Source organism: Pyrenophora tritici-repentis, chromosome 5, assembly GCF_003171515.1.
Source record: "Pyrenophora tritici-repentis strain M4 chromosome 5, whole genome shotgun sequence".
NCBI lineage: Eukaryota > Fungi > Ascomycota > Dothideomycetes > Pleosporales > Pleosporaceae > Pyrenophora > Pyrenophora tritici-repentis.
Window position 1 is genome coordinate 1,172,272 of NC_089394.1, and position 22,462 is coordinate 1,194,733.

Genomic DNA, 22,462 nt, shown 5'->3' on the forward strand with positions numbered 1-22,462 from the left:
ACCCCGGACCCCCTGAAATCACTAGGACGTTGTAAGGCGCATCTTCGAGCAAGAGTTATTTTGAAGCTTACCTAGACAACGCGATCCAACGCGACTGCCATGTCTACACCAAGCCATGGCGCCAAGCCTTTTCCAGTCCCGAATGCGACACCTTCTTATTGGCGCAAAGAGGTTGGGTCTATTGACAATCATCGGAGCACAGAAACGCTGCCTGCGACGTCTGATGTTGTAATTATCGGTGCAGGATATGCTGGCGCGTCGATCGCGCACCATCTGATCGAGGAGAGCGGGAAATGTGGCGGTGCGGTTCCCTCAATTGTTATCTTGGAAGCGAGGGAGACTTGTTCGGGGGCGACGGGTCGAAATGGTATGTTTAATTCTTCCGGGGAAGCATGTTATATCTCTGAGGAACGTATTTGGGCTGACGAAGTTTTAATAGGTGGCCATTTGAAGCCAGATCCTATATCGAGAGCCGCCAACGTGCTCAAGACACATGGCAAGGCTGTTGCTGAACACGTAGCTTCCTTTGAGGCGCGTCAAGTTATCGAAGTCAGAGAGCTGGTTGAGCGTGATCACGTGGATTGTGACTTTGAAGAGACTAGGGTCACGGATGTGTGCTTATATAAGAATGGGAGGGATAAGATCAAGGCCGATCTCGATAGTCTTGTTGCTGCGGATATCTCCACTGTGAGGGAAATCAAGTTCAGTATTGATATCGAAGCTGAAGAGGTATGTGGATATCAGATAGTGTTATCCAATGTTCGCGTTGTACTCATGTTTGATGTAGAGATCTGGCGTTCGAGGAGCGTTATCCTGTCATACGTACCATGCTGCTCGATTATGGCCTTACCGACTGGTAGTCCACTTACTCAAGAAAGCCATATCAAATGGTGTCAATTTGCAGACATACACACCTGTCACAAGGGTTTCCCGAGAATCTATTTCCTCCGCCGACGGCTATTGGATTGTAGACACACCGCGCGGTTCTATCACAGCCAAAACAGTGGTATACGCGACAAATGGCTACACCTCTGCCTTGGTACCCGAGATGAAGGACAAGATTGTCCCAGTCAGAGGCATAGTAGCACATCTTGTGGGCGCAAATGCGCCCAAGATGACCGACAGCTACATGATGCGCCTCTCCGATTACGAATACGACTACATGATTCCACGGCCAGACGGCAGCATCATCCTAGGCGGTGCAAAGCGGGACTTTTACAAGAACTTGCACGAGTGGTTTGACGTCTCTGACGATAGCCAACTGATAAAAGATACGCGACGATACTTTGACGGTTACATGCAACGGCATTTCTACGGGTGGGAGGATAGCGGTGCCCGCACCGAGGAAATATGGACAGGTAGTAAGTTGCCATCAAGTAAACCCGCTCTTCAGCTGCGTGATTAACTAACTCAATGTCTAGTCATGGGCTACTCCAACGATGGCTTCCCTTATGTGGGACCGGTGTGTGATAGACCCGGTCAATACTTATGCGCGGGCTTCACTGGGCATGGTATGCCACAAATTTTCCTTTCTGCAAAAGCTATTGCTTCTATGATCGTCAAAAGAGATGCAGAAGATGTCGACTTGCCGTTGCCCTACCGCACCTCCCCCGAAAGGTGGTATGAGCCCAAGGAACATGCAGCTCTGAAGGCATGGCAGACCTACACGGAAGGCGAAACTGCTAGGGCAAAACTGTGAACGAGAATTGGAATTAAGACGAGATACGGATAATGATTATATGGCTTATTGTGATGCAGGTATGCGATTCGCAATATTACGCTTGGTGAATGAGTGATGGTTCCAGTTTCTTCTACAAGGATTGTCTCACTTCGTGTGCGACAACTACTTCGGCATCCACATCAGGTTCTCGAATAGCTCCCGCTCTGGGCCACCATGCTCGTTGAGATCCGGTGTAAAGAAAGCCACGTTCCCGTCCGAGTTGAGTAGATCAAAATCAAAGGGAAAGTTCTCGATGGAGAAGTCATGTGGAATACCGGTAGCTGCCTGGCCATTTCTGTTCGGCCGTGGTTGCGTAACACGTACCGGGTTCTGCGGCCTCGCTACTTCTGCGCTCTCACCATTGTAAGTCGGGTGTCGACCACGACTCATTGCGGAGTCTCGTAATCTCGTATACCAGTTGACTAAACCTTCATAACCATCTTGCTCTAAGCCCCCAGCTTGGTATGTCGGTTCTTTGGGACTTGAATCGAACATATGAAGTCGGTGCAATGCCGCTTCGAGTGTTTCAATGAGGGAAACTTCCGAACGCGCTGAGTCGCCGACAGAGGCCATTTCTCTAATGGCTTCTAGACCTTTATGTAACGTACTTGAGAACTCGTTTGTACAGTGACAAATGCTGTAAGCGATTAGAACCAGTAGTGATGCGCGACAAGAACTGTATTCAATATAAGAGGATTTGGCGAGTGCCATATCACCTGTCTGTAGACTGTGACAGATATTGATAGCTTCTTGTGCAGCCGCCACACAGTCTTGAACCAGGAAGCCCCACTGTTCTTGCGAACCATTGAATCCTTGTCGTGGCGTCCCTGAACTTTCTGGCGAAGCACTAGCATCTTTGCGCACCTGGCGGTGAGCTAGGATGAACGGTCGCCCGATGAACATATGCAAAAGGCAGCACTCCAACCGACAATGGATTTCCATACGAGTCTCGGGTCGTTCGTGTTGGCTTGTGGTGGACCCTACCCTTGGGTCATGGTGGGAAGGCGACCAAGATCCTCGCAGTTGTGCCTTCATGTGCTTTATTTCAGTCAGGATTGTGCCAACCTCAGACTTCGCGCACGTTCGGAGCCGCGATCTACCCCAATAAAGTCAGCCGTGAGATCATCGTACCTCAAATTCGTTAAGTAAGCGACTACCTACATCTCATGGAGGAAACCCTCAGCTTGACTTGTCAGATACATTGATTCTAACAAGCCAGTGGTATTGAAAGAGTCGGCATTCATACGGCCTGTGTCATGATTTTTTGGGAGATCGACATCGATATCGGAGCGAGCAATGGATGCTGGGCGGCCATGATATATGCCAATTTTCCTGTTTGCGCGGCCGGTAAGCAGATGAAGCGGAGCGGTGTGAACATATGTGAACAAACCTTTCCATACAGTACGTTGTCCACCAGATACGGCGTCTGATCTCTTTGGTGCTTGAGTCAAAAACACTGCGTGAGGCCTTTCGGTGCATGCCATTTTGTATGGCCAGTTTGATGGCCATGTTTAGATATATGTACCCCAACCCAGAAGCATCGATGGGCAAATTATAGAGGCCAAGGAGTAGAAAGACTTGCACACTAAGCAGTGAGCCTGAATGGATGACTTCGGACAGAAGTTTGGCCACTTGGCGGTAGAAGGCGGATCCAATGTCGAGCTCCCAGCTACTTCCGGAATCGGGGTTCATCACAGCGTCAACACTACCTCTACTGTGTTGTCGAGGAGAGTCCAAGTGGACGTATTGCGTCCCAACAGCAAGAACCATCAGCACCACGCATGCTGCAGTAATATCCTTGCTTCGTAGTCCGTTCAAGTTGGCGTATATACGGTCAAGAACACTGTCAAGCCAGGCTCGATCCACATAGTAGTATATACTTGTTGCGTGCTTGAAGAATACATTGATCAAGAAAGTCGCTACTGAACGAGGCGGAAGGATCGTAACGATGTCCGCCATGGAGGTTGAGTCCGGGTCTGCTTCGCCCACACGCATGAAGGCTGGCACCCGGTTTTCTTTATCCAAGCGCTAAAATTAAAATAAGTACACATACGGGGTTGTTACGAGATGTTCACATAAATGCGAGTATACGAAAGATTGCGTACCGGCACATTGGATCTAGCCATGAGCTCGTCAATGTTCCTTTTGATATGCATCGAGAAGTTCCAATGTGAAAACTCGCCGGAGTAATCTGTACCATGGCAATAAAACAGTTAGTTTCGAGCACATTTGTGGGAGACCAGAAGGAAACGCACGAGCTGTGGTGTTGTCTACGTATTCAACAGTACAGTCCTCGTCCTCGATTCCAGGGCTCTCGGTAGGCTGTTCATCTCCAAGTGGGTCGAGCGACGTACTAGTCGCCGGCTGAGTAGTCGACAATGTCAAAGTATCGCACATGCGGCGCAGGGAGTCAATATCCAGGCCAAGATTGGGAAAATGGTGCTTGAGGATGTATTCCATGCACTGCAAACGGTCCATCACTTCTTTGAACGAGGTGGCAATGTCGGGCGCGCGTTTCTCCACCGTCGCTGGCGCGTTGGAGAATTGGCACTGACGACGCAAATGGCGACAACGCCTGCAAGGCATGCCATCTTCACACTTTTCCTTGAGGCGACGGCACTCAGCACAACTGTACGATGCCTGTCAGTCGAGGCTCGGTCTTCCATGCTTATCCAGCAGACAGTGCGGAGTGCAATCTTACGCGCGAACTGCTCGCTGGCGCTCCTCCGCCGCCAGATGGCGCTTTTTGGTGGGCCTCGGATTCTCGCTTTCCATGGCGTAATGCAAACAGGAGAGCACAGGGCAACAGGGCCGGTGGTGACAGCGATTTGGGAGCGGGTCTATCAGATGGCGATGTTCAAGGACTGCAGCCGGCCCGGTCAGTGTCACATGACCTTTGGTCCAAATCGCACGTGATGCAGCGAAATTGTTCCCGGGACTTATCGCAATATTTCCCAATCGGCGAGATCTGATATGACCGGTCCGGTTCGATTGAGTCGGAGCCGAAGTCTCGTATGTAGAATACGGGCCGCGTGCACGTACAAAGTGTGTTGGAAAGACAAGATCAAGCCCAGTTGATTGAAGAGCTTTAGAACAGATACACAAGACCAGCTACCATGAGCTCCGACAAAGTACATGTGCAAGACGGCCGACCAGATCTCAAGGCATGGGTAAGTACAGTATTGTTCTTGATACGAAGGGCTAGACGAAGGAATACGACTAGGTCCAAAGTGGAGGGGTTCCGAGGAGCCCCCGCTAGTTACTGCATGCACTGACCTTCTGTTCTCGGCCTTCGGAACTGACGCGCTATCTTAGCTCCGCGACCCCTCTCTGCTACGCGACAGATGCTTCGTCAACGGCAAGTGGACTGAGTCCAACTCGGCCGAAACCTTCACTATCGTCGATCCCGGTAGCAATCTACCCTTTGCCACATGTCCGGCATCTGATGCTTACGATGTCGATACCTGTGTGCAGTCGTCGCATGCCGCCTTCGAGATCTACCGGGAGGTCAACCCCAGAGCACGGGCGAAGCTGCTTCTCGCGTGGCATCAGCTGATTGAAGAGAACAAGCATGACATAGCGAAGATTGTCGTTTGCGAGTCTGGCAAACCCCTCGCTGAAGCTATTGGAGAGGTCGAGTATGGACTTGGTTTCACCTGGTGGTTTGCAGGGGAAGCAGAAAGAATTCGAGGCTCTGTAGCGCAACCGTCCTTCTCCGATCGTCGTGTTGTGGTCATCAAGCAGCCCATCGGCGTCGCAGTTGCACTCGTTCCATGGAACTTTCCCGTAGCCATGATCATGCGCAAAGCTGCTGCTGCGCTTGCTGCTGGATGCACCATGATCATCAAGCCTTCTCCAGAAACGCCCCTCAGCGTCCTTGCGCTTGTCGAGCTAGCTCATCGAGCTGGCTTTGCGGACGGAGTCTTGAATGTCTTGACAACCGACATGCAGCGTACCCCTGAGGTCAGCGAGGCCCTGTGCAAGCACGACCTGGTGCGCAAGGTGACCTTCACTGGCAGCACCGCTATCGGAAGTCTGATAGCGCGGCACTGCAGCTACGGGCTGAAGAAGCTGACCCTGGAACTTGGTGGCAACTGCCCCTTCCTTGTGTTCGACGACGCTGATTTGGATTCCGCTCTTAGTGCCCTGATGATCTTGAAGTGGAGGACCGCTGGTCAGGCATGCACTCATGCAAATCGCATCTACGTACAGAAGGGTGTATTCGACAAATTTGAGGGCATGATCCTTGATGCCGTGTCCAGAATTCGCGTCGGCCACGGTTCTGAACCAGGGAGCACCATGGGCCCCCTGACAACACCACGGGGCATCGAGAAGCTGGAGAAGCTGATCGAAGATGCTCGTAGTAAGGGCGCCATTGTGAAGACTGGCGGCCAGCGACCTCCTCATCTTCCTACGGGTAACTTCTTTGAGCCCACAGTTATATCTGAGATGACCTCAGATATGCTGGCCTACAGGGAGGAAATCTTCGGTCCGCTACTTTGCTTATATCGTTTTGAAACCGAAGGCGAGGCTATCAAGCATGCCAATGACACTTCGATGGGCTTGGCTTCTTACTTCTTCACAAGAGACGTTAACAGGACTTGGCGTCTACTGGAAAAGTTGGAGACCGGCATGATTGGTATGAATTCAGGTCAGTACTCACAAACAATCTCACATTTCACAGCGCCATTAACATAGGCGTAGGAAACTCCTCATGTGCAGAATCGCCTTTTGGTGGTATCAAATCATCTGGATATGGGAAAGAAGCGGGCAAAGATGTTGCTATCGAGGAATACTTGATTACTAAGACAGGAACGCTCACGCTAGAACAGAGTCGCCTCTAGAGGTAGTCTGAATAGAAGAAATAGCCTCCAAGCTCTCTTTTCGGTCGTCAAGTCAAGTCTTGCCCCGATTCATACAGCAATTTCATACCTCATACCACATTGAGTGCAGTTCGACGACTCAACATGTTACATTGATGATGCTATGATTTATCTACAATCTGTTGCGCCATGTCTTCCAAACTTCCAGCCACAACCTCCAGTTTCGCATGGCTGAAGATGTCCAAACAGGGTTCCAACTCATAGACCGAACTCCATGCGCCTCGGAATCCCACTTTCGTCGCCGCCGTAACATCCCACATGTGCGCAGCAGCAAACCATTTGATGTCGTTCGCTCCCAACTTGTTAAAGACTACCTGATAAGCCGCCATGGCGGGCTTTGCCACTCCAAGACCGTCGCAGCTGATGAAGTTCTCCATCGGCATATGAACGCCGGCACGCTCAAAGTAGCCCATGACACGCTTCACATCTCCGGTAGTGAAACACCACACTGTGAAGCCATTGTCGCGCAGGATCTTGAAAGCCGCTTCACAACCAGGCCGGAGTAACAAAGCCGAGTAGCCTTCAATGCATTGGTCGCGCTCCTCATCGGTAAACAAGGCCCGAGGGTCGGCGACACCGGCAAGCATGAGGGTCCGGTAAAATGTTCCCCGGAGAATGTCTTTGTAGGGCTTGTAGCTGCCAGCTATGGACAAAAAAGTAAATTCCAACTCGGCAGCAGATTGCCAGGTGAATCCAAAATGCTTCGGTGTGATGGTGTGTTTGAGAAGTTTGTCGCCCAATACGGATTCTATGACCTCGTAGTATGCGTCAAACGACACGCAGGTTCCGACAACATCGAAGACGACATGTTTTGCAGGCTTCGTCATTTTGTGGGTGTGGTAGATGAGCTTGGAGAGTTCGATGATGATGCTTGCATCGGCCGATCTAGTTGAGATTATACATAATGGTTGTTGTTGGTGTTGACGGCGCTTGCATGAGAGCCTCACCGCTCCGGCTGACTGACTAATAGTTAATGAACCGGGCCGGTGGATCGACAAGCATTTCCGGACCTTGGTGGAGAGCTTATCGCCATCGACCGGGGTACGCGTACGTAGCCGTTTGATTTACCCAGAGACGCGTTCTTGCAAATATCCATCACGTGTTCAGGGGAGATGATGGTGCTCATCTATGAATAGTCGAGACGTGCCGGTGAGCGACACCAAACACCAACAACCTGATTTTCCAACGTCCCATCATGGTCCTGCCCAAGATTAACCCCACAAAGTCCTATTGGATCGAAGCTGCCGAGTCGCCTTTGCGCAACTTTCGATCAAGCGAATTGTTACCAGCGGAAACCGATATAGCAATCATAGGATGCGGCTATGCTGGCGCGTCCACAGCTTATTGGATTCACAAGGTCCGTGGCTGCATCAGAGTACCTGATCAATGGGATTACTCTAATGAAAGCCTAGTATACGGAGAACAGCCCAAAACAGCCCAAAGTAATTCTGCTTGAAGCTCGAGAGCTCTGTGGTGCTGCAACGGGAAGGAACGGAGGACAGTTAAGACCACACCTTTATTCTAGATATCCCAAATGGTCCAAACAATGCGGTCGCGATGGCGCAATGGATCTCATCAGACATGAATTCGCCCATTTGTCTGCGTTTAAAGAGCTTGCTGAAGAGGAAGGAATTACTGAAGAAGTGTGTCTCAAGTTTGTAGAGACCTTTGATGCTGCCATGACTGAGGATGCATGGGCACGACTAAAAGGCGCGTTGGAAGCTATGCGGAAAGACCAAGGGGAAGACAACGAGATCGTCAAGTTATGCAAGCTCATCGAGGACCCGCGCCAAGCAGAAGAATTTTCGCAGATGAAGGGAGCTCTTGGGGCGATAACACATCCTGCCGGTCAAATGTCAGTTCTTCCTATCTATGTGGCACTAAAAGCGTCTGACATATCCCCAGTTGGCCATACAAATTTGTGCATGCGCTCTTACGCATCGTTTTGGAGAAGGGGAATCTGAATGTGCAGGCACACACGCCTGTTGAGCAAGTTTCAGAACGGGATGACAATGGCTGGATCACCGTCACGACTGAGCGGGGTAGTATCCGTGCCAGGACAGTAGTGCACACAACCAACCGATGGGCATCACACCTCCTGCCCGAATTTACTAAACTCATTGTACCGGACCGGACCAACATCGCTGCTATAAAGGCACCCCCGAACTTTATTAAGCATACCGGTGCTCAGCACTGGGATTGCGTCGTCAACGTAAGTGTTCCCCTACCCTCTATCAAAAGACGCCCTTCTCACCCCCAGTAGAACTACCATCTTCAACTCCCTCCACCTTACAACACCATCATCTTTGGAGGATCCAGGCAACTCCTCTGTCACATGCCAGAAGAAACCCTTCTAAGCGATGACAATGACCGACAGATTGTCGGAACGCCTCAATTCGCCAGAACTTGGCCTGCTTCAGACATTGCAAACTGGCCTGGTCCAGCCGTCGCGGAGCTTAGCTTGGAGGACAACGAAGGCGGCTCGTGGACGGGTGTACAAACCGAAAGCGCAGACAAGTTCCCTTTTGTCGGTCCCGTACCATCTCGTGATGGACACTATATGGCGGCGGGCTTTGCTGGACACGGCATGCCTCGCATTCTACTTACAGCTGCCCACATCGCGCCTATTGTGATTGAGTCTATTGGCTTTGAACACAGTCAGCCGCATCTCGCCGCGGCGTATCCCCCACTGCCGAAACCATTCCAGGTCACAGCCGAGAGGATTGCGAGGCTTCAGAATACTAACCTTGAGGCGTTTGCGAGGGATTTCGCAGCACAATGCAACGCGAGTGCGAAGAAGCCGTTTGCTAATACTCCGCGGGTTCTTGTGGCACTTGGTGGTAAGAAATTTGAGAGCTTGCCTGTTTATCAGGAGACTGCTAGCTTGTAGAGACAGTTGTTCAATGACATGAAGACAATGATCCCGATGGTCCCGATGAGACTGTTGAGCGTGATATTCGAGTGTGCAGAGTGTGATTGGGTCTGTCTTCTGGTGCCATCAGCAACACCCGTCGCCTTCTTCTTTTCCCCCGTAGCACCTAAGTGCCCCGCACATGGCAATGGCGTGATCAATAGTAGTAGTACGTTACGTATCGTATGCGCGGCAGAAAGAAACATTTTGTGTAAACTACCTAGGTAGATGGGGATTTGCGCAGATGGGGCTAGTACGTAAACGGAAGCGGCGAGGGCACATCCTGCTGCCTACCTAGGTACCCTACCGGTAAGTTAACAACCTGAGGTGCGGCCAAAACACGTCACTCAATCCGCTCATCCATCACCTGTCTTCAAACGCCAACAGTCACTGTACGGCAAGTCTTCGATTCATACATGACTTTGGGGCGGCAAATTCTTGCGACGAGAATGTAGCAGCCCATGTGCAGACGATTGAGCTCTGGACTGTACTGATGCCTCCAGGTAGATGTCCACAACACCTGATTTACCAAAAGAGAGAGTCATTACTCAAGAAGAATTCGATAATGCCGTCAAATTGGGCGGCAAGTTTGCCCCAGTGTTCAAGGTCGATGAGAAGACAGTGGTGAAAACTAGCGACATGACCCAGCTGGGTGAAGCGGCTGCTATGAAGATGGTCCGTGAAAAGACGACTATTCCTGTGCCGGAGGATCAAAACGTATATACCGATCCCACGACAGGCGACGTGCCAATCGTCATGGACTTCATCGAGGGCGATTGCCTTTTAGATGTCTGGGACACATACGATAACGACCAAAAACAGCAGATCATCGAACAACTGCACAGCTACTTCGCACAGCTCCGGGAACTGAAAGGGTCATTTATCGGATCCGTCGATGGAAAGTTCTGCTTCGATCAAGTCTTTGACCAAGACATCGGTGGGCATGGGCCTTACGAGGACGAAGCATCGTTCAATGAAGGTCTCGTCAAAGCGCTCAAGAACACCATGATCAGCGGTTGGGGCGACACGGTTTGCGATATGGTCCTCGCGATGAAAGATCACGAGATAGTGTTTACGCACGGAGATATATCGCCAAGAAACATACTGGTAAAGGACTGCAATATTGTTTCTGTACTGGATTGGGAGTATTCAGGTTACTATCCCGAGTACTGGGAGTATGCGAAAGCTTTCTTCAGGCCGGCGTGGGAAAAGAGCTGGATCAAAGACCGGGCGGTGAACAAGATACTCAAGCCCTATCCCTTGGAGAATGCCATATGCCAGCATGTATTCAGTTTTGGGGCTTGGTAAGAGATGGATGTCACTGCCATCCGAATCTTTGGCCTGCAGTGTAGCGTCATCATTACAGGATCAGCCGTACAGTCTTAAGTCGCGCAATTCTGCACGGGAATCGTGACATCGCGTCCTTTCCGTAGATGTAGAAGATGCAACTGAAGCGAAAGACGGCGAAACGGAGACCCGTCGGTTTAGTTACTGTGGTTTATCTGGACACGATGACTCAAGCCAGGAACGGCTAGCGGCTGTGGGGCAAGGATGCGGGGAGATTTCAGGGCCATCTGTCCAGATTGTTCTCCGCATCGAAACATTCAGCCAAGAAACAAGGAGCTTGGAAGAACTCCAGAGTGTCTCGGGCCAATGGCAATGTTCAATTCGATACTCATAGGTCTTTTCTCGATTTCTCAATAACCGTGTTTCAATTTCCCCACCTATCGCTCGGCCGGGGCGTGTGAAACCGTCGCATTGCAGCAGCCACAGGACTCCATTATATTATCTTCAGCCGCGGAAGATTCTTGTTTTGGACATCTGTCACGAATTGATGAGGAATGACATGCGTTAGCTCCTCGGCCTCATCAAACTAGCGGAGAAATTTGGGCCATGTGTGCCATCTCGAAAGAGCATGTATCGCCTAGATTCGAACTACTGTAAGCTTGGCTGGCTCGGTGACATCAAAAGGACGCGCTTACCTCCGTCGCTTTCGCGCAATCGACAAAACCTGGAAATACCATCAAGATGTTGTCAAACATGGTCAACCGGTTCGCTTCGGCATTTGCTATTCTTGCATTCTGTAGGCCTTTCGCATCCATCGGATACTCAGGCATATGTAGCTAACATGTACCAGTCTTCTCCCTTGTCAACGCTCTCCCTCACGAGTCCCGCAATGTCCTCGAAGCACGCCAAACAAAAAACCTGAGGATCCTACCCCTAGGCGACTCCATTACTTGGGGCTTCATCAACGGTGGGGGATCGAACGGTTACCGTGAACGCCTGCTCAGCGACCTGAAGTCCTCCGGCTACACCGTTGACTTTGTCGGCAGCCAAAAGTCCGGAACGATGGCAGACAAGGACAACGAGGGCCACTCTGGCTTCACCATCAGTCAGATCCGAAACGTTGCTTCCGCTGGGTTAGCATCTCGCCCAAACGTCGTGTTGCTGCATGCCGGAACCAACGACCTGAACCGAGGAAACCCTGCTTCAGAACCGGACTCAGATGCGCCTAGGAGATTGGGACTCTTACTGGACGATGTTCTGAAGGCGGTCCCCAACGCTGTTGTTATTGTGGCCAAGATCATTCCGTCAAGGCAGTCAGGTCTCAATGCGAACATCAAGACCTTCAACAACGCGTTACCGGCTATCGTTGCGGCCCGCGTTAGCAAGGGATCAAAGGTATCGATTGTCGATATGAACGTCCTCAATACGAGCTCGGAGTTGAGCGATAACCTGCACCCGTGAGTTTGACTCTTGCATGATTTCATAGATCTTGTGTCTAACTCGTTGATAGGAACGCTGCTGGATACTCGCGCATGGGTAGTATCTGGAATGCTGGTATCAAGGCTGTTGCCGGTTCTATCCCGGCGCCTGCCTGATTGTAGTGAGGTCTAGGTACATATGATTTGCTAGCCCTATGCACGATAGCTATCGCAAAATGAGAGCTCAAAATCTATTCAGAAACCCCGACCCTCTGAGATTGTGTCATTTTCTACTTGATATTTTGTTCGTACTAAGTAGTTATTTATAGCGTTATAAAGGCGAACGAAGTAATCCAGGAGCCTCGAAGACCAACTTGTAACCCATCTAGTGAATGAACTCACAATTCCCAGGAAAGAATCTATTGGGTGTTAAATTGGAAACTAGGAAACTATCTGCCGTATTTGGTGATACGGTTAAGCATCCTTGGACGGGGCAGATCGGCTGTGGAAGGTACAACGTCAGAAATGACCTGATACATCTATCCTCATTTGCTCAACAGTCTGTAAAGAGTTACTTTTCGGTGTCTTCAATAATCTTATTTCAGAACCGTCTATAACACAGGTGATATCACGCACGTGCGGACGTCGTCGTCTGCATCGCGTTCTGATAAACACTTTCTAGACGCCGGATGAATACGTCAACATGGCTGCATTTGGAAGAAATATACGACCTATTGAAAAGCTGGCACTATTAGTAGTAGTATGACTACCTAATAGAGCGCTCTCTAAGGCACAACGGTAGTGGTGGTACGACTCGTATTGTATTGACTAAGGAGCTATTCACACGTTCGTAGATCCGTGTTGCGTGCAGCTGCGTCCAAGCTCCCCGCTAGGACCCACCTGCACGTGTCACCAATCATGTGACTACTCCTCCGCTTGATACCACCAAGTCACTTACGGACTGTATTCTCAACACGACCGCAGTTTTTGCATACATTAAGAGGTCCTATCTATATGACGGTTCTATATTTGGATACAGCAACTTCTCAAAACTAGGAAACGCCATGAGGAATGTACAAGCATCCCCTGGCCATATTCCTTGCCACCAATTCTAATCCCTTAGCAAGTTACGTTCTCATGAGGACTGTGCTCAATAAGAGTACGATAATGCTCAGATACCCCGGCTTCAATGATTTTCTTGTTTTCAAGCGCCTCAATTGCGTCGCATGTCCATCGTTGACAACGCTGTAGTGGCACAGCTTGGACAGCCCTCTCCAGCTTATTTAGATCCTTATGTGACACTGATGACTACGCCGTAGCGTAACGCCGCACCAGGATGAAAGCATTGACCTTAAGTCACCTGACCAATGGCCGCCACACGCGAAGAGGAAGCATCATTTTGTCTCCACAAAATTTCGTCGATCGGAATATGGCATGGCAAGTCCGAAATGTCAGGATAATCATAGTAAGGCAGTGTATAGTCCCATGTTGTGGTTGCAAAGGCTGCAATCCTTTTAGCGTTTATCAAGTCAGTTAGTTATACAAGATTTGTGAGATTAAACAGTCTTAAATCCTATCTGAAATTCCGGTAATGCTTCTTCACTAGTCGAATTCTAAGCTATGCCTCCAGGTTTTCCAGGAACTCGACAACATCTCGCAGCATGTCGTCAGAATACCAGTGGCCTGACCCCTCGTACTCCTTCCATGTGACACTCACATCCAGAGTAGTCAGGAATTCTGCTGCCAGCTTGCCAATCCTACATGGAACCTTCTCATCGTCAATCCCATGGCCCATGAAGAGAGGAATCGACTGCATTGCAGGCTGATCATGCTCCCCGCTTACGCTCCCGCATGTCCCTAGCTCCTCACCCAGCCATCCGACAGCCTTCTCGAACATGTCTTCCGCATCCTCATCTGACCTTACTGACGCATCGTCATCTTCATCTTCTGGTTCCTCCACAGAATCATGCATGCCTTTGCGGAATGGCAAATAGCCACACATGCCGACCAATGCTCCAAAGGGCTCACCCTTCCATAACAGCGTCGATACAATGCTAGCTGCACATCCTTGACTGAGTCCCATAGAGACAACATTCTTTGCGCCTATAGTCTTGATCTCCTCCTTCAACAAGTCATGTAAGAAGGCGCTTGTTTCGCGCAGGCCTTGGGACTGCAAGTGTTGCTTGAGTTCTGGCTGTGTTAAAGACCAGTTGTCGAATCATTGATGCGTGAGGCTCCGCTTGAATACTACAGCTCTTCGCAGAGGCGCAGTTGGGAAGACAAATCTTGTATCTGGGAAGTAGTCTTGGAAATACTTTGGCGGTTCGGTTTTTTGTAATGATCCCGTATTCGAACTTGTGGTTGTGCATAAAGGAGAGACAATATGCTTGAGTAGTGGCTCAGCGAACTTTTCGTCGGTAGAGCCGCGCCCGTGGAGAATTATCAGAGTTGTCTTGTGGTCTCGCAGAGGTGGGACGATGAGAGGCGGAGAGGGAACTTGCGCTATCTTATTTGAGGGCGACATTTTCCAGAGACTTCCTTGAAGCAGAGGTTGATGTGCAGGACGTTCTTTGCGCGCTTCTATGCTTTTGGGTATAATAATACGTGATTACTTTAAGCGCCGTGAAATCAATTTCACGAGTCCTATGCCTAATTGAGGCCTGTCGCCAGGAGAAGCACCAAAGTCGCTAAGGCGTGGCTGAGTTTCTGAATGGATCGTGGCTGCACCCAATCAGCGTAAAAGTTTCAACGCTGCCCTGATCAGACTTGTCAACAATCAAGCGGCTTGCAAGCGCTTAATTAATAGCTTGATAACTACCAATCCTATCAAGTCAAGCTCAACTATACTAATTTTTTAGCAATCCAAGCTGAGGAGGGTCAGCTTGATTGTTCAGCTTGATGGGCTTGATTAAGGTAGCGCGTGAGGCTGCTCGTTTTGGAGCAGGAGCGATCTCACGATAACTATATTTTTAGTGTTGTAGTCGTCGCACTACTACTACGTAATTAGCCTAACTTCTGCAACACTATACTCCCTCCACTAGCTACCTAATTAACCTACTATCGCGTCGTTTTTTTGCTCCCGTCGCCCTTATCGTATTGCCACCGCTATGCCTCCTACGAAACGCGCCTCTGATAACCTTACTCGCCCGAAGAAACGCGTTAAATCTTCTACCGCCCGCGGCACTGTCAGCCAGTCTATAGCCGTTAATAGTCAGCTATCGCTATTGCCGTCGCATCTGTCGCCTCGCAGAGCTATCGTAGAGGCATCCTAGGCTTCAACTTTTAAGTCGCAACCACGCAAGTTACGGCCTGAAGACGCTATCGTCGCGCCTACCGAGGGCAGCGAGAGGGTAACAGCAGCCTCGTCGGCGGCAGCCCTAGATAATAAGATCTTGCAAGAGGCGCTAGACGCGAGCCTTATAGACGACTTTAAGGGAGTCGATTAGGGGCGTTTACGCAAGTATATGAAGCCGCTCTCGTCACAGAAGTCGCGCAAGAGCTAGATCTATCGCTATAGCTACAGCGTTGCGCTGCTAAAGGACCTAAGTAAGCTATACTTCGTGTGCCGTCACTGCTACGAGCATAAGTACACAGATACCGACGTCGGTGTTACGAACCTAAGGAGAGGACACAGTGCAAGATATGAAGGGCAGAAGGATGGAGACCTTGTCGGAATCCCTTCTCAGACAAAGGCGTACAAAGGTGTACAAGGACCAATGACGTAAGCCTGCCCCGCATCCCACAAAGCTTGGCGGAACGCCACCATGGGACATGTCACGTGTGTCCCAAGGAATCCCACGATGTACCACGATGTCCCACGCATGGGACAGTGTAGGACAACGTAGGACGTATAGGACATAGGACATTCGTTAGTATATAACAATAGGCAATGAGCCCTTACGGTTCATTGTGTTCAACTTTGAAATCTAAGGATTAGTACTTGATTCTCAACTCCCCGTATATTATATCGATCTACCAATCGTGCTATACACCCTCGTGTCCATCGCATCACTCTATCCCCGAGAACCAACCCAAGATCATCTTCGGACGACCTTCACAGTCGGTATATATAAGACGACGCTCTTAACGTCGTCAGCGCAGCGATACTTAGAGCTGCCTAAGCGCGGGCATAGCCACAGCAAGTCAGCCGCCGCTGTAAAATCTACCTAGTGTTGCAAGTACGAGCTTAGGAATAATCGGGATGAAGATCATTGTTTTACTATCTATGAGATGAGAGCTCGTTATATGCGAGCTCTGCTGTGTACTAGTCTACAAAGGGAAGGTGCAAGCTCGGTGTCGGAGCTACGCTGGTAAATGGGTCGGGGTTGGGTTGGGGTTGGGTTACCTTAATAGGTAATGACTAGGCTAACTTGGAACTAGTCATTACCTATTAAGGTAACCCAACCCCAACCCAACCCCGACCCATTTACCAGCGTAGTCGGAGCTCCGTCACCGAGCAAGTATGAAATGGAGCTTTGCTGCGACACCTACCTATAACGCCTGCTTAAAGACGGCAACAATAGCGTGTCGCAGAAGGTGGCTAACGAGCTCGCTAGCTTTAATACCTAGCGCTTCTAGCTAGCAGCTGTTAGCTGGCTTATTAAGAACAATTACCCTCTCTCTAAGTTTAAAACACCAGCTTTTTAACGCCTCCTTAAAACTTCTAACCTACTAGCGGAGCGAGCGCTTTAGATGTCTTATGTAAACATCTCCTAGTACGTTGTACGCTTATATAAATACCTAAAACCCCGCGTTATCTTGTAACTGTCGCAGGCGCTTAGCAAAGTTGTCAGATAATAGCACTGTTGAAGATGAGAGCGTACAGACTCTGGGTTAGACTAGCGCGACCCGGCATCTGTGAGAGCCAATCGGATCACAGGAAGGCTTGGCACCCCCTAGGTGTGCCCACAACCGTAGACAGAACAAAGACACAATCAATCATCAATATTATCACCATCATTACCTATTTCATCAGTATTCCAGACGAGAGTGAATATCTGACAAAAGTACACCTTAGCTTTAATAGATAGACGATAAAGGGCGGCAAGTGTAAGGAGTATTCGAACAGGCACTGAGATGTAGGTATAGGCTTGTATTAAGACGAATCCTTGAGGAGCAATCAAGGATTCAGTGAGATGCTATATACGACTATGGCACGTGACTGTGGCTGGCTCGGGCCGATGGGTCTCCGAAGGGGTCCCCGAGGCCTACCGAAGTATGGCCCAGCTAGAGTATCGTGACAGCAAGCGTGGCTTTCTAGGCGTCGTTGCGCACTTTGTTAACAGTAGAGGCGACCTGTAGGACTTACCTATAGCGCTGCCCTAGCTAATAGGCGCTTATAGTAGCAAGAGGATAGCTAAGGTGTCGCGGAAATGGACTTGATGTTGGACGTCGGGTGCTCACGTGATCGGATCGGGTCTTTGAGACTCCGGATCCGTGCCAGGGGACTGATCCATCATGTACAAATACCGGACTAGCCCTCTGATCTTTCTGATCCTTAGAGCAATCAATAATCCCACTCTTGAACGAATCTGATCGGTGCTATCCCAACAACCACATAAGGTTATTATAAAAACGCTGCAGGACTTTAAGATTACGTCTACGCTGGCAAATGGGTTGGGTATACCCAGTCTTGGGTTGGGGTTGGGTTGGGGTCGCACAGACCATGGGTTAGGGTTGGGTTGGGGTCGCACAGACCATGGGTTAGGGCTGGGCTGGGGTCGCACAGACCAAGTGGTAGGGTTGGGCTTGGGTTGGGTTGGGTTGGGTTGGGGTTGGGTTATATTTTTTGGGTACTTTAACGGAACAACACTTAATTAAGATAATGTGTACACGTTGATGATATAGTAGATACATAAAACGAGATATATTAACACAGCTAATTATCACGGTAGCGCTGAGGACGCTGGCGCTTTCGAGGTGGCAATTGACGCTCCTCCTGGACCTCTTCCTCCGACTCTTCTTCTGTAGTCTGGTTCTCCTCATCTATATCGAAGGTATGCTCTAACGAGGCTGGAAGCTCAAAAAGATCATTAACCTCGTCAATTGGCTCTCCATCCTCCCCTAATTGAGCAACTAGGTAGTCTAGACCCTGTTCTTCCTCTTGAGATATTGTATCCTTAAGAACCATTATCTGCTGTATTGTCCGGGCAGATAGTCGGTGCCTCCGACTACCAATAACATCCTTAGCAACATTGAAAACTCTTTCAACCCCAACCTGAGCAATTGGTATTGCTAGTATATCCTTCGCCACTTGGGATAGTCGTGGGTAGGTAGGCTCGTTCGTCTTCCACCACTCTAGAATATCGAAAGAGTCATCTGTCATTACACAGGCAGTACTAAGGTAGGACTCTCCTTCTTGGCGGGTTGGGCCAGTTGTCTTGTCTGATTCTACTAGTGAAGAGTTCTGGGAAGAAAAGCTGTTTAACGCTGATGTAGGGGGAGGAGCTGGCTTTCTGAACCACTCATTCCCAAGTGACCTCCTTTTGACTATGCTAGAGCCTGGGGTTGAACCTCTCCCGTCCGTATTATCATAACGATCAAGGTAAGCAAGAAATTGGCCTCGGTAGAGATGCTTGTACTGTGGCTCCCATGAATCGTCCTATAAGCGTAATTAGAGCGTGACTGTGATAAATAGCTGTGATAATCATACTTCATATGCTGTAAGCTTCTGCGTTGGATCAAGGATAGTGGCACAATTAAACAAGAACCCACGTTCTGCGTCTGTCTTCGAATAGTACTTGCTCAGTTTTAGACGACCCCTGTCAGCTGCAGCTCGTACTACGTCTAGCCATTCCCTATCATCTTGATTTTCTTCATCCTCATCTAGGTCCTCTGACATTTTGTCCAAGAAATCAAACAGTCGATTGTACATTAACCAAATATACTGAATCTGGGGCTTCTCGTTCTGGCTGAGGAAGCTAGTTGCTGTTTTAAACCGTTTAAGCATCTCAGTAACGAGTTCGAGATGATGCCACTCAGTCGAAGATAAGCGGAGGCGTTTAAGATCCCGGAAATCAATCTCAGCCATTTGATTGTTGTCTAGAGAGCTATCCAGGTGACTACCTGGCCTTAGCAAGATTTCTTGTTTAAGCCATTCATCAATATATTTTTGGATTTTGAGCGCGCGCTCTAACATGTCGTATGTTGAGTTCCATCGGGTTTTCACGTCGCGGATAACAGATAATCGCTCCTTTGGCGGTAGATGTTGTTGTACCGCAATAAACCGCTCAAAGCGTTGAGGTGATACGTCAATAGCGATACAAATCGCCCTTATCTAGTCTATTATTAGTATGTGATAAATGAATGTGTTAAAAGCGAAATACCTTGCGAAGGGAATTTGGGACTGAAATATGCGTCTCAATGTCCTGTATATGACGTCTCTGTAGGGTATCCCTTGCTCCTAACTCTGTAGTTGCTGCTAGCCGAAGGTGTCGGATAATATCCTGGACAACGAGGTTGATAATATGGGCAAGGCAAGGGATAGTGTTTTCTCTGGCACTCCACTGAATGTCGACTTCTTGGAGTTTAGACTGGAGAGTGCGAGCAAGTACGCTATTGTTACTAGCGTTATCACAAGTAATAGCTAGAAGCTGGGTTTTGGTCTTTGTATCCAGAAGAATATGCAGTACCTCGTCTGCCATAGAAGTACCGGTGTGCCTGCCGCGCATAGGGAGAAAGTCAAGTAGCTTTTCCTGAAGTTTCCAGTCTTTGTTAATGTAGTAACCCTTTACCGCAAGAAAGCAGAGGTGATTAGCTGCAGACCAGGCATCTAAGGCGATTGAGATCTTTGTTGATTTTCCAAGATCTCGAAGGATAGACCTTTTTGCTTCCTCATGTTGACTCTTGAATATCGTCTTGAATTTACAACGACTAATTATCACAGTATCTGGTCGAAGGAACCGAAGAAATCGATGGAAAGATGGTCGTTCAACTGTTCGGAATGACCAGTTGCTGTCGATTACTACCCGTACAAGCTCCTTTTCAAAGGTAGTAGTAGTGTAAGCTGGTATTGATGAAGTACTGTTTCTTTGTTGACGTTGGGATAGAGTAGAGGCCGATAAGTCTGCCTCATTATGAATAGGAGTAAGGACATTTCGACAGCTTTTTGTTTTAAGATGAGTAATAAGGTGCTTTGTCCCAATACCACCTAGATTTGGATGCTGGAGTGCAAGACTACAGTTGTAGCAGAACACGTAGGGGTGGCCAGTTCGAAGCTCAGCAGCTTCTCCAAATCGTAACCATACTGTGCCATAGCGAGTAGGAGAGTTCCATCGTGGGTTATCATTTTTAGGGTTTATACCCCAGCTAGTATTACTCCACCACGCTGTCCATGTCCCTAAGATCTCACTTACACTATAATCTTGCAGAAAACGATTATTTGGATATTTCACTAATCCAATCGTTCTCCTGTCACCCCCCTTTGTAACCTGTGGAGAATTGATTTTTAAACAGTTGAGGTCCTCCGGAAATTCAATATTAGTAGGATTAGGCATAAGCTCAATAGACTGTGCAGCTATGTCCATCGCTTCTAGAAAGTAGTAGAATAAGGCATTAATAGTAGTAGCACACAATAGGAAAAAGTTGAGAAGTTTAAGTTTGGATGTAGGACTCAAGGCTTCTCACGCTCCTCTCAGCTTTGCTTGCGCTATGACGCCTGTAATTTAACTTGAAACCTTGGCATATTACTAGCGGAATATCATTTTTAATGCCTCATAGTAAACACAGAGATCGTCAGGAGTGCACGGATATTAATCTGCATAAATGACAGATCACAATCTTAAGTTAAGATTATATGGCGCAATAATCCGTGTTAATTGGTTGTGATAACTGCTTACTATCCCTCAATGCTTGAAAGTGTCTTAGCCTAAAACTCTAATTATCAGACTCAGAAGCGGCATCAGAATCCGGAAACCCCTCAAACTCAGAGTCCTCAGATTCCTCAGACTCCTCAAGCGCTGCCTGCTTCTGTACAGCAGCCCACTGGTCGTCATCCTCGTACTCGTCTTCAAGTGAATTGAAATGCTCCTCAAGATCAGAGTCATAGTCAACCTCTTCTTCACACTCATCGCTATCGTCACCTTTAACGTACGGCTTATCACCCTCCAGCTCAATATCAGCGTCACCAAGTAAGTCGAGAATGCTAGGTGGCTCCCGTTGCCTTATTATATTAGTATCTCTGTGATAAAAGGATGTGATAAACTTACTGCCAGTCATTATCAGTTACGACTTTCATCTCATCAGGTGTAAGTTCCTCCACGAACTTCTCAAACTCTCTCTTAGCCTCCTTGCTCTCAAAGTCGTTGTTGTTAAGCTTTGCTAATCCTTCTTGATAGGTCTTTCGAAGAATCTTTTGCAAAACACCACCTGAGCCGTAAATTCTTGCTATTCCTCTACCACTAATGTCATGGGTGGGCTTGTCATCTTTGCTAAGCACTTTCGCAATCGTGATCTCGTGTTTTCTCATATCCACCTGCTTAGTGATCGCATCCCATTTACGATGCACATGAGTTAGGTTTGTCTCTAGCCATTCAGCTATAGTCTATTAGCAGATGTCTATGATAAACAGCTGTGATAACTTACCAGACTTTTTCTGGGTAAACCGCTTCTCTGAAAGTATATCCCACTCTTTCTCTAGCAGCTTAGCCTGTCTAGCACTATTTGCTAATTTATACTTAGGCTGTTGCAAAAGCGATTTCTTCAGTTGGTACTTCGCGGAGTGGTCGGCTGTTCTAACGCTTTCAAGTACCTTCTCCTCTTTATCGAAAAGAGCTTTGCGTTCACGTTGAGCAATAGCACAGGCGCTACCACTCAGAGAGCCAGTATAGGGGACGCTCAAATTGATAGGTCGGCCTTTTCGTGAACCCCCACTACCTCTTTGATCTAAGATACCGTCAATCTCGTCAGCTTCACACGCAAATCCCTGCTTATATTAGCATAAGCTGTGATAAATGGCTGTGATTATTACATCGGTAAGCTGCTCCCACTCATCTTGTTCGAACCCAGGCGGAGGTTCAAGTTTGATGGCTGGAACTAGGCCTTCAGGTACGTCGCCGACTTGCTCTTTCGCGACAGGCATGGCGGGGACTGTGATAATGCGCTGTTGTAAATGGGGTGTTTTCAATGTAGTAAAGAGAGTTATTAGGTGTTGGGAGTTACTGGGCGTCAGGGGCTGGAGAAATGGGTAGACAGCATTATGCTCACCTAGAAATGGTCCGTGCGCTGCTGCCTGCGCTAGCGCGAA

General features: G+C 48.8%; 11 protein-coding genes across 11 annotated transcripts; 5 read left to right on the forward strand and 6 right to left on the reverse strand.

The window, feature by feature from the left end:
* Positions 1-99: 99 nt before the first annotated feature.
* Positions 100-1,699, forward strand: PtrM4_104240 (FAD dependent oxidoreductase; the record flags this gene model as incomplete). The annotated part of the gene is made up of 4 exons (XM_001936192.1): positions 100-367; positions 440-729; positions 788-1,361; positions 1,422-1,699. The coding sequence occupies 4 exons, from the start codon at positions 100-102 to the stop codon at positions 1,697-1,699; spliced, it is 1,410 nt and encodes a 469-aa protein (XP_001936227.1).
* A 144-nt stretch (positions 1,700-1,843) lies between these two features.
* On the reverse strand, positions 1,844-2,293 carry PtrM4_104250 (uncharacterized protein; the record flags this gene model as incomplete). Its single annotated transcript, XM_066107549.1, has 1 exon — positions 1,844-2,293. The coding sequence occupies one exon, from the start codon at positions 2,291-2,293 to the stop codon at positions 1,844-1,846; it is 450 nt and encodes a 149-aa protein (XP_065961998.1).
* A 584-nt stretch (positions 2,294-2,877) lies between these two features.
* PtrM4_104260 (PrnA protein) lies at positions 2,878-4,495 on the reverse strand (the record flags this gene model as incomplete). Its single annotated transcript, XM_066107550.1, has 5 exons — positions 2,878-3,052; positions 3,111-3,748; positions 3,826-3,911; positions 3,976-4,349; positions 4,422-4,495. 5 exons carry the CDS (start codon positions 4,493-4,495, stop codon positions 2,878-2,880), a joined length of 1,347 nt encoding a protein of 448 aa, XP_065961999.1.
* Positions 4,496-4,836: 341 nt separating this feature from the next.
* PtrM4_104270 (PutA, NAD-dependent aldehyde dehydrogenase) lies at positions 4,837-6,564 on the forward strand (the record flags this gene model as incomplete). Its single annotated transcript, XM_066107551.1, has 3 exons — positions 4,837-4,890; positions 5,036-6,371; positions 6,425-6,564. 3 exons carry the CDS (start codon positions 4,837-4,839, stop codon positions 6,562-6,564), a joined length of 1,530 nt encoding a protein of 509 aa, XP_065962000.1.
* A 140-nt stretch (positions 6,565-6,704) lies between these two features.
* On the reverse strand, positions 6,705-7,430 carry PtrM4_104280 (hydrolase (HAD superfamily); the record flags this gene model as incomplete). Its single annotated transcript, XM_001936189.2, has 1 exon — positions 6,705-7,430. One exon carries the CDS (start codon positions 7,428-7,430, stop codon positions 6,705-6,707), a length of 726 nt encoding a protein of 241 aa, XP_001936224.1.
* Positions 7,431-7,798: 368 nt separating this feature from the next.
* On the forward strand, positions 7,799-9,493 carry PtrM4_104290 (FAD dependent oxidoreductase; the record flags this gene model as incomplete). The annotated part of the gene is made up of 4 exons (XM_001936188.1): positions 7,799-7,960; positions 8,016-8,458; positions 8,509-8,815; positions 8,867-9,493. 4 exons carry the CDS (start codon positions 7,799-7,801, stop codon positions 9,491-9,493), a joined length of 1,539 nt encoding a protein of 512 aa, XP_001936223.1.
* A 528-nt stretch (positions 9,494-10,021) lies between these two features.
* On the forward strand, positions 10,022-10,822 carry PtrM4_104300 (aminoglycoside phosphotransferase; the record flags this gene model as incomplete). Its single annotated transcript, XM_001936187.2, has 1 exon — positions 10,022-10,822. One exon carries the CDS (start codon positions 10,022-10,024, stop codon positions 10,820-10,822), a length of 801 nt encoding a protein of 266 aa, XP_001936222.1.
* Positions 10,823-11,554: 732 nt separating this feature from the next.
* On the forward strand, positions 11,555-12,396 carry PtrM4_104310 (Lipase-GDSL-2 multi-domain protein; the record flags this gene model as incomplete). The annotated part of the gene is made up of 3 exons (XM_001936186.2): positions 11,555-11,597; positions 11,652-12,258; positions 12,312-12,396. The coding sequence occupies 3 exons, from the start codon at positions 11,555-11,557 to the stop codon at positions 12,394-12,396; spliced, it is 735 nt and encodes a 244-aa protein (XP_001936221.2).
* A 1,441-nt stretch (positions 12,397-13,837) lies between these two features.
* Positions 13,838-14,743, reverse strand: PtrM4_104320 (esterase; the record flags this gene model as incomplete). The annotated part of the gene is made up of 2 exons (XM_066107552.1): positions 13,838-14,413; positions 14,471-14,743. The coding sequence occupies 2 exons, from the start codon at positions 14,741-14,743 to the stop codon at positions 13,838-13,840; spliced, it is 849 nt and encodes a 282-aa protein (XP_065962001.1).
* A 3,354-nt stretch (positions 14,744-18,097) lies between these two features.
* Positions 18,098-20,293, reverse strand: PtrM4_104330 (Dimer-Tnp-hAT domain containing protein; the record flags this gene model as incomplete). The annotated part of the gene is made up of 4 exons (XM_066107553.1): positions 18,098-18,820; positions 18,872-19,495; positions 19,545-20,198; positions 20,243-20,293. 4 exons carry the CDS (start codon positions 20,291-20,293, stop codon positions 18,098-18,100), a joined length of 2,052 nt encoding a protein of 683 aa, XP_065962002.1.
* Positions 20,294-21,093: 800 nt separating this feature from the next.
* PtrM4_104340 (DNA-pol-phi domain containing protein) lies at positions 21,094-22,297 on the reverse strand (the record flags this gene model as incomplete). The annotated part of the gene is made up of 4 exons (XM_001938320.2): positions 21,094-21,379; positions 21,426-21,753; positions 21,802-22,141; positions 22,187-22,297. 4 exons carry the CDS (start codon positions 22,295-22,297, stop codon positions 21,094-21,096), a joined length of 1,065 nt encoding a protein of 354 aa, XP_001938355.2.
* Positions 22,298-22,462: the final 165 nt, after the last annotated feature.